We start from the raw sequence: 10,000 nt of genomic DNA on the forward strand, positions 1-10,000 counted from the left end.
TATTATTATCATTATTATTATTATTATTATTATTATTATTATTATCATTATTATTATTATTATTATTATTATTATTATTATTATTATTATTATTATTATTATTATTATTATTATTATTATTATTATTATTATTATCATTATCATTATTATTATTATCATTAGTATTAGTATTATTATCATTATCATTAGTATTATTATTATCATTATCATTAACATTATTATTATTACTATTATTATCATTATTATTATTATTATTATTGTTATTATTACTATTGTTATTATTACCATTATCATTATTATCAGTATTATTGTTATTATTATCACTATTATTATTATCATTATCATTGTTATTATTATTATTATTATTATTATTACTATTATCATTATCATTATCATTATTATTATTGCAGTTACTTTCATCATCCTTAACCGCATTCATAGGATCTATTCAGTCCTTATTACCATCCTATAAGAGAATCAAGTCTAAAGATGATAGTAATAGAAATTAATTAATAGGCGAAGAGATTTTCAAAACAAAAAGATATCTTAAGAGCAACGGCCTTTTATCTAAAGTAGAAACAGATATTCAAGAATATATATATATATATATATATATATATATATATATATATATATGTATATATATATATATATATATATATATATATATATATATATATATATATATATGTATGTATGTATATGTATATATATATATATATGTATATATATTTAAAGCAAAGTTTTTTTTTCTTTCCTTCTCTCTTTCTTTCTTTCTTTTTCTTTCTTTCTTTTTCTTTCTTTCTTTCTCTCTTTTTTCTTTCTTTCTTTCTTTCTTTCTATCTTTCTCTCTTAGTTTCTTTCTCTTTTTCTTTCTTTCTTTAAAGCAAAGGTAATGTTTTTTCTTTCCTTTTCTCTTTCTTTCTTTTTTTATTTCTCTCTTTCTTTCTATATATCTTTCTTTCAGTCTTTCTCCCTTTCTTTCTTTCTTTCTTTCTTTCTTTAAAGCAAAGGTAATGTTTTTTTCTTTCCTTCTCTCATTTTCTCTCTCTCTCTCTCTCTCTCTCTCTCTCTGTCTCTCTCTCTCTCTCTCTCTCTCTCTCTCTTTCTATCTTTCTCTCTTTCTTTCTTTAAATCTCTCATTCTTTTTTCTTTCTTTCTTTCTTTCTTACTTTCTTTTTAAAGCAGCTCATATTTTGTCTCTCTTTAGATATTCTTTTCCTCGCCCGAACATGAATAAATACCAAATTGTCATGTTCACTCATGGCACACGAGATTCTGCCGTGTCCTTTCTCAGAATCAGATGAATGAGATAAGATCTTGCAATCCGATTTCTGACCCTTGCAATTGCCAGCGTTCGCCAGGCAAATTATCTGCTCTCTCTCGGGGGGACAAAAACTTGTTTACTTTGCTTTTATTTTGCTCGCGGTAGGCCTAGTTGGGGTAGGCCTAGATACCCAGAGTAATAGTAGTATATATATATAATTATATGTGTATATATATAAATATATATATATATATTTATTTATTTATTTATTTATATATTTATATATATGCATGTATATACATATGCAAATACACATACACACACACATGCACACACACACACACACACACACACACACACACACACACACACACACACACACACACACACACACACACACACACACACATATATATATATATCCTTTTCTCTCTCGCTCTCGTTCCCTCGTGTCCTCGCTCTCACTTCCTCTGATCCTCCTGCCCGCACCTGCATTCCCGCAATACCTCCCTCGACATATGTCTTCTCTTTACTCAAGCACAAAAATCCAACAACAAAAGTCCATCTAGCGAAAGTCCAGCCAGTCCTTCGACCTTCAGGCTTGGCTTAACGATGCGTGTAAAAGCGCTTCTCAAAACAAGCGGCCAGCAATCAATGAATGGAACAGCTGGCGTAACAAACTAATGGGTTGATGTGTTTATGCTTATGTAAATAAACGTAACTCTCCGTACGTCAACTATCGATGTTTCTTTCTTCTTTTTTTTTGGTTATCTATGGTACGATAAGCTATCACCTGAGGGAGAGGTACCGAAGGAGGGAGATATCTGCCGGGGAAGACACGTGGCCGGGCGCAGTGCGTACCATCGGGCGAGCGGTCGAGTTGCCAGATCTATCTAGCGAGTTATTCTGGCTAAGAGACGAATGTATTTGTTTAATATTCAGTTACGTGGTGGAAAGTCAATGAATAAACAGGCGCTTGTTTGTTCTGAGGCGTTATTTTGGTTGGAGGACACTTGTTGACAACTCGGGTGGGGATAGGGGGCTAATCCCTCGCTCGGCCATACATTGCCGACTTTTCGGTTATGTAAAAGTTCGTTATAGACGGAGGTTTTGATCGGTGAGCGACGCTGGCACTCGGACAGCAGCGCCTCTTTGTGGTCTTTGTCATGGGGCATCCAGCGCACTAACTGGGTAGGTAATGTGTGCCTGAGATGGCAAAAGATATGGAATTTTTATGTCTTCGCCTCGCGCGTTTTTTCCGAGCGGACGGCAGCCAATCGGGAGCGTTGAGGGTTGACAGTGTCACCCTCCGCCAATCAGCGCGCGGCGTCAAGTGCCACCGTTGGGTTACTTACTCTGTAGTGCCACAACTGCCTCGTCATGAAATAATACGTTATTTAATTCCGTGGGTATTTCGAATGTGATTTTACTTCTCTTGTCACTTTTACGTTCAATTTCTGTTGTCGAGAACGTTGTCAGAACCACAAGTCACTCTCGGTCCAAGTTCACGCCGATTTCCCTTGTAAAAGTCTGTCCCTCGTGGCGGTAGGATGGCACCAGCCCCGTCCTGGTGGCACTCGTCGGTGATAATAGCTTACACCCCCGCACCGATCATAAGCAAACTTGACCTCGTGCCAGACACAAGTGCCCGGGCACCACCTCCTGCCTGCCTCGCCCTGCCCGATTCGCCGCGACCTCAAGGGCCTCCACGTGGCACCCTTGCAACCCGGAGAAGACCCGTCTGGCGAACAAGGAGGCACCAGCGAGGACCTCGTTTACCGGGATTTATGTGCAATAGACAGACCAAAGAAGTGACTAGACTTACCGAACCGCTTTGTGGTTGAGCCCAGTTTTGTTTTGATTCGCTCCGCGCCCGAACGGTGACGTCTTGGCCCCGCGGACGCCAAGCACGGTCGCCCTCCGATCTCAGACCTAAAATAGTCCTTGACCCACAGGTGAGTGCAGGACGGGGAGGTCATAGGATGTGCACTTTGACCCCACGGGAAGGTGCGGGGTGCCAATCCCTCTCCCTTTCACTCTTGAGGAACGAATTTTGCCTTGAATTTAAATTTGGAAATAGCAAACGGCTTTTCTGAAATGCTATCAATCATGTCGGTGTTTAAACTTTGCTTTGATTTTAAATTCATTGATATAATAGGCTTTAGAACAGTGATATAGATTTGGGTATTTTTTTTCGTCCTTTTAATCTATAGTTTTGTTAACATTAGTGGAAATGTTATGATTTATTTTAATTTGTGGTTGATTTTATTTTTATCATTATTATTACTTTTGTCATTGTCATTATTATTAGTATTATTATTGTTGTTGTTGTTATTGTTATAGTCGTTATTACTATTATTACTATTATTATCATCACCATTATTATCATTATTATTATTATTATTATATTTTTATTATTCACTACTATTGATCTTGTTACTACATTATTTTTTATTATTGTTATAATTATTATTACTATTATTATTACTATTACATTATTATTATTTTCATTGTTGTTATCATTATTATTACCATTATTATTATCATTATAACTGTTGTTATTGTTATCATCTTTTTTTATTATCATTATCATTACCATTATCATTATCATCGTTATTACTATTATCAGTAGTATTATCAGTATTTTTCTTTGCTATTACTATTACTGCTAATACTGATATTACCACTTCTACTACTACTGCTGCTGCTGCTGCTGCTACTACTACTACTACTACTACTACTACTACTACTACTACTACTACTACTACTACTACTACTACTACTACTACTACAACTACTACTACTACTACTACTACTAGTAGTAGTAGTAGTAGTAGTAGTAGTACTACTACTACTACTACTACTACTACTACTACTACTACTACTACTACTACTACTACTATTACTACTACTACTATTATCACCGCCACTACTTATACTGCTGTTACTGCTACTATCGTTGCTACTATCATCATTATCATTATAATTAATATCAGTAGCAGAATCATTATCATTACTATTGTTAATATTGTTATCGTCATTGTTATATCATTATTAGTATCACCTTTGTAATTTTAATATTATTATTGTTATTATCAGTATTATCATTATTGTTCATTTTCATTGTAATCATTGTTACTATTACCTGATTTTTTAAATAATAGTAGAACCATCACTATCATTATCTTTATCTTTAAATTCATCTTCATCTTCATCTTCATCATCATTGCTCTTGTTATCATAATCAATGTTATTATCATTAATATAATAATTATTAGGATTATTCCCTCTGCTACTGCTATTACTACTACAATTATTACTACTTTTGCTACTACTATTACCAATTCTGATACTACTACTATTACTACTATTCCTACTACTTCAGCTGCTGCTCTTGCTATTGTCATTAGTGCTATTATTACTACTATTACTTCTACTATTACGATTACTATTACTACTACTACTAGTGCTACTACTCAACTACAAATACAAATACTACTGCTAATACCACTCTTGGTATTACTGTAAACGACCTTATTATTGTTGTCATCACATCATCATCATTACACCATTATTGTCGTTATTACTATTATCATCTTTACTAATGATATCATACTTCTAATTCTCATAATTCTAATAATTCATAATCATAATTCTAATTCTATTATTTCCATGACTGTTTTTATTCAAGATGCAGAAGTAATTAATTCTGTTATCATAATTATCAATAATGATAGATTTTACATTGTTACTACTATTAGAATTTGGAAGAAGTACTTTGCTAGTATTCTTTGCTGTTGTAATTGATACTGATGTCAATTATTGATTAATTTGCATATCAACTTCCATTATTATTATTATCGTTAACATTAGCGTCTTTTTATTACTATCAGATAGGACTATTTATGTTTGTAACAGTAGTAGTAGTAGTTGTAGTAGTAGTGGTAGTAGTGGTAGATATATTACTAGTAGTAGGAGGAGTAGAAGTAGTAATAGTAGTAGCGTTAGAAGTAGTAAAAGTAGTAGTAGTAATAGTAGTAGTAATAGTAGTAGTAGCAATAGTTGTAATAGTAGCAGTAGTAGTAGTAGTGGTGGTGTTAGTAGTGGTAGATATATTATTATTAGTAGTAGGAGCAGAAGTAGTAATAGTAGTAGCCTTAGAAGTAATAGAAGTAGTAGTAGTAATTGTAATAGTAGTAGTAGCAATAGTTGTAATAGTAGCAGTAGTAGTAGTAGTAATAGTAATAATAATAGTAGTAGTAGCAATAGTTGTAGCCGTAGAAGTAGTAGGAATAATAATGATAATAGCAGGAAGAGAATGGATTGTTTGGTTATCATTTTCTATTTCTTATCTGCATTTATTATCTATATTGTTTTTATTGTTATTTTGTAATCTTTTTCCATAGTTTCATTATCATAATCATCACCATCACTACTGTTATCCTTCGTGATATTTATTTGATCTTTTTACTTGTATTACTAATCTTGGTATATCATCATTATAACACGCGCTATTAAGTATATATTAGTTATAATTATTACCATCGTCTTTTATAAAAGTTGGACATAAATCTCTCGGCTTAAACATTACATAAGAAACATTTTTTTTCAGAAAGAATGAATTTTAAAACAGTCTTAATCCTCAACAGAACGTTTTGTTGCATGGCGCCGAATGACGCAATGGCCACGAGGGTTGCGTCATCGTGTCGCGTTGGACGAGTCGTGATTTTCTGTGTTCGATGGCCCCTTTACAGTGATTTTGCGATTTCGTTATGTTTCCACAGTTTTATCCTGCAATGCTTGAGGTTATCATTCTCATTTATTGCCTTGTCTCCTGGTGGTTTGTCTTTTGTCCTGCTTACAGCCAATGGGGGAGCGTAATTTCTTTCTTTTTTAGTATTGTAGAGTATGGTATTTGTGTTTTATTATTGTTATTAACTGTATTTCTTGCGTTGCAGGCGATCGCACGATGCATCTCGAGGACTACACCAGCAGCCACGCTGGCTCCCCCGAGCCCCTCATACCCTCACAGCTGACCTCCTGCGACCTGGGCGGCCTCATCAGTCCTCTCGGCGAATCTCCTCTGTCGGGGTCGCCCCTGGGCCCCCCGGCGGCGTTCTCGCCCCCGACCATCAGTGTGGAGGCGCCGCAGGAGTCGGCCGCCGGAAACTCGACGTCCCTGCTGTCGACGGCCATCACGGGCGCCCTCGGCGAGCTGCACGGAGACCTCTACCTGGCAGGGGACGAGTGGCCGCCCTCCCTGGAGAACCTGCTGACGGCGCTGCCCAGCAGCTCCTCCCTCCCTGAGCTGGTCGTGACGGACCCTCGGCCCACAGAAGCCTCCATGTTCTCCTCGCCCATGCCGCCGCAGCAGCCGTCCTCGGGGCTCCTGGACCTGCCACAGAACGAAGGCCTCGACCTGTACCTGGGCGGCACCAGGTGTTCGGCGTCCCCCATGAGCGTCTCCCCGGGCGGCTCGTCCCTGCCCTCGCCCTTCACCTCCGCGCGCGGCTCCTTCAGCTCCACGCGGCGCAACAAGCGGCCCTACTCCTCCTCGCCCATGAACGTGGACGGCCTCGACCTCAACGCCATCATCCGCTCGTCGCCCACCTGCCTCAACGCCGGCTCGCCGACGCCCACCACGCAGGCGCCGCCGCTCTCCTTCTCGCCCACGGGCGGCAGCTACGGCCACATCCTCCCGCGCCCGGAGGCCAACAACAACCAGCCGCCGCGCCCCAACCTGACCTTCCAGGCCCTCCTCGGGGACGAGGAGGTCCTCAAGGCCAACAACAACAACAACCACATCAACGCCTTCCACGCGCAGAAGGTGGAGCTCAAGTGCGAGCCAGACGAGCAGCAGGGCTCGCCGCAGCACCACGACCACCAGCACCAGGACGGCGAGGAGGGCCGCCCCGGCAGCCCCGGCGAGGAGGACGGCCCCAGGTTCTGCCGCTGGGTGGACTGCAACGTGTACTTCCCTTCGCGCGAGAGCCTGTCGCGGCACATCGAGAAGGCGCACATCGACCAGCGGAAAGGCGACGACTTCACCTGCTTCTGGGCGGCCTGCCAGCGGCGCTACAGGCCCTTCAACGCGCGATACAAGCTGCTCATCCACATGCGCGTCCACTCCGGCGAGAAGCCCAACAAGTGCACAGTAAGTGGATGCGCTCACTCCTGTCTCGGTATCAAACGGCGTTCAGTATCCAGTCCTCCGCTCTCTCTTCTCTTCTCTTTTCATCTCTGTCTCTCCTTCTTCTTCTCTTGTTTCTTTCTCCTTCTCTATTCTCCCATTCTCTTTTCCTCTCTCTCTCTCTCTCTCTCTCTCTCTCTCTCTCTCTCTCTCTCTCTCTCTCTCTCTCTCTCTCTCTCTCTCTCTCTCTCTCTCTCTCTCTCTCTCTCTCTCTCTCTCTCTCTCTCTCTCTCTCTCTCTCTCTTCCTTCCTTCCTTCCTTCCTTCCTTCCTTCCTTCCTCCCTCCCTCCCTCCTCCCTCCCTCCTCCCTCCCTCCCTCCCTCCCTCCCTCCCTCCTCCCTCCTCCCTCCTCCCTCCTCCCTCCTCCCTCCTCCCTCCTCCCTCCTCCCTCCTCCTTCCTCCTTCCTCCCTCCTCCCTCCTCTCTCTCTCTCTCTCTCTCTCTCTCTCTCTCTCTCTCTCTCTCTCTCTCTCTCTCTCTCTCTCTCTCTCTCTCTCTCTCTCTCTCTCTCTCTTTCGCATCTCATTTGCGTAATACTCTGATTTATAGGCGTTTTCCTTTCGTATTTATATTTCTTTCATAATGATATTATAATGTTATCATTATTTTTTTATATAGTCGTAGTAATTACCATTATTATCATTATAATTATTATCATTACCATTATTACTGTTCTTTGCACGTTAATTCTTTCCCTTGTCTTTTTTCTCTCTCTCTTTTCTCTCCTCTCTGTAATTTACTCCGTATCTTGTTCCCGCTCATTTGCATAATGGATACGGCTAATAATGTTTCTATTATCTCTTTATTTCACACTTAATTTCCCTTTCCTTTCCCTCGAGAGAGAGAGAGAGAGAGAGAGAGAGAGAGAGACAGAGAGAGAGAGAGAGAGAGAGAGAGAGAGAGAGAGAGAGAGAGAGAGAGAGAGAGAGAGAGAGAGAGAACAAGAGAAGAGAAGAGAGAAGAAGAGAGAGAGAGAGAGAGAGAGAGAGAGAGAGATAATGAGAGAGAGAGAGAGAGAGAGAGAGAGTGAGAGAGAGAGAGAGAGAGAGAGAAAGACAGACAGACAGAGACAGAGAGAGAAAAAAAAATGCAAATTATCCTTATCAATATTATTGTCATCATATCCCCAATATTTATCATTTCTTAATTTTTTTCTCCAAATATTATAAAACAAAAATTCTCAAGGAAGATTTTTTCCTTCCTCTTCATCTTCCGCGTCTTTGTCTGTCTTTCTCGACTTTCAAATTGCTCGTTTCGTCTTTGGAGATAATGCACTATTTCACCATTTATATTTCCACTCCTTTCTCTTTCCTTGTCTCAAAATTTTCCATTGTTTTTAATCTTTTTTGTCTTTTCTCTCTTCCTCCTCTTCTCTTAACTCTAAAATCCTATCCTCAAGTTGACCTCTCCCCCCCTCTACCCTTCCAAGGTGACCTCCCCGCCCCCTTTCCCCCCTCCCCGCCCCCCCAGCCCGTACCCCTCCAACTTGACCTCCCCGCCCCCCTCTCCCCCTCCTCCTCCAAGGTGACCTCCCCGCCCACCGCCCCTCCACCCCCTCCTCCAAGGTGACCTCCTGCCCCCTCTCCCCCCTCTACCCCCTCCAAGTTGACCTCCCCCTGCCGACCCTCTCCCCCAGCCCCTACCCCTCCTCCCACCCTCCTCCAAGGTGACCTCCCCTCTCCCCCTGTCCCTCCATCCCCCTCCTCCAAAGGTGACCTCCCCTGCCGACCCTCTCCCCCCAGCCCCTACCCCTCCTCCACCTCCTCCTCCAAGATGACCTCCCCTCCCCCCTCTCCACCTCCTCCTCCACCTCCTCCTCCAAGGTGACCTCCCCCACCCCCTTCTAAATGACGCGATGCTGCATAAAAACGATAAGACCAGATAGGCCAGCGTTCCACCGGTAGACCCCAGACCACCCACCCGGTCGTCGCCGCCGCTTACTGGGGTCTCGTGTCACCCAGGGGCAGCCAGCAGGTCCTTGTGTGCGTGTGAGTGTGGGTGTAGGTGTGTGTGTGTGTGTGTGTGTGTGTGTGCGCGTGTGTGGGGGGGGGGGGGTAGTGTGTGTGTGTGTGTGTGTGTGTGTGTGTGTGTGTGTGTGTGTGTGTGTGTGTGTGTGTGTGCCTGTGAGTGTGTCTGTGTGTGTGTGTGTGGGTAGTGTGTGTGTTTGTGTGTGTGTGTGTGTGTAGTGTTTGTATGTGTGTGTGTGTGTGTAGGCCTAGGTTTCCTGGGACAAAAAAGTTATGGAAAAAATGGTGTACTATAGCCATGCACAGTCAGACATACAGACAGACACAAACACACACACAAACACACACACAATCTACGAATAATATACATGTACACATACATTCGTCTGCGCACATGACATACGATTCCACATGGTAATCCGTTGTCACATATAATTATATATGATAATCAACCGCTGTTAAAGAATGCACCCCTACACCTCGTGCTGAACGACGACACACGCAAAAAAAAACGCTCACACACACACGTTCTCTCTCTCTCTATCTCTCTCTCTCTCTCTCTCTCTCTCTCTCTCTC

General features: G+C 41.6%; 1 protein-coding gene across 2 annotated transcripts in view; it reads left to right on the forward strand.

Moving 5' to 3' along the window:
- LOC113814286 (uncharacterized) overlaps positions 1 to 10,000 on the forward strand; it is a 265,556-nt gene that overhangs the window by 226,332 nt on the left and 29,224 nt on the right. For both annotated transcript variants that reach the window (XM_027366326.2, XM_070123832.1), the window contains exon 3: positions 6,226 to 7,421. In XM_027366326.2, the coding sequence (XP_027222127.2) occupies positions 6,226 to 7,421 (1,196 nt within the window). The remainder of the gene's footprint in view (positions 1 to 6,225; positions 7,422 to 10,000) is intronic.

This window comes from Penaeus vannamei, chromosome 7 (genome assembly GCF_042767895.1).
Source record: "Penaeus vannamei isolate JL-2024 chromosome 7, ASM4276789v1, whole genome shotgun sequence".
NCBI classification, from domain to species: Eukaryota; Metazoa; Arthropoda; class Malacostraca; order Decapoda; family Penaeidae; genus Penaeus; species Penaeus vannamei.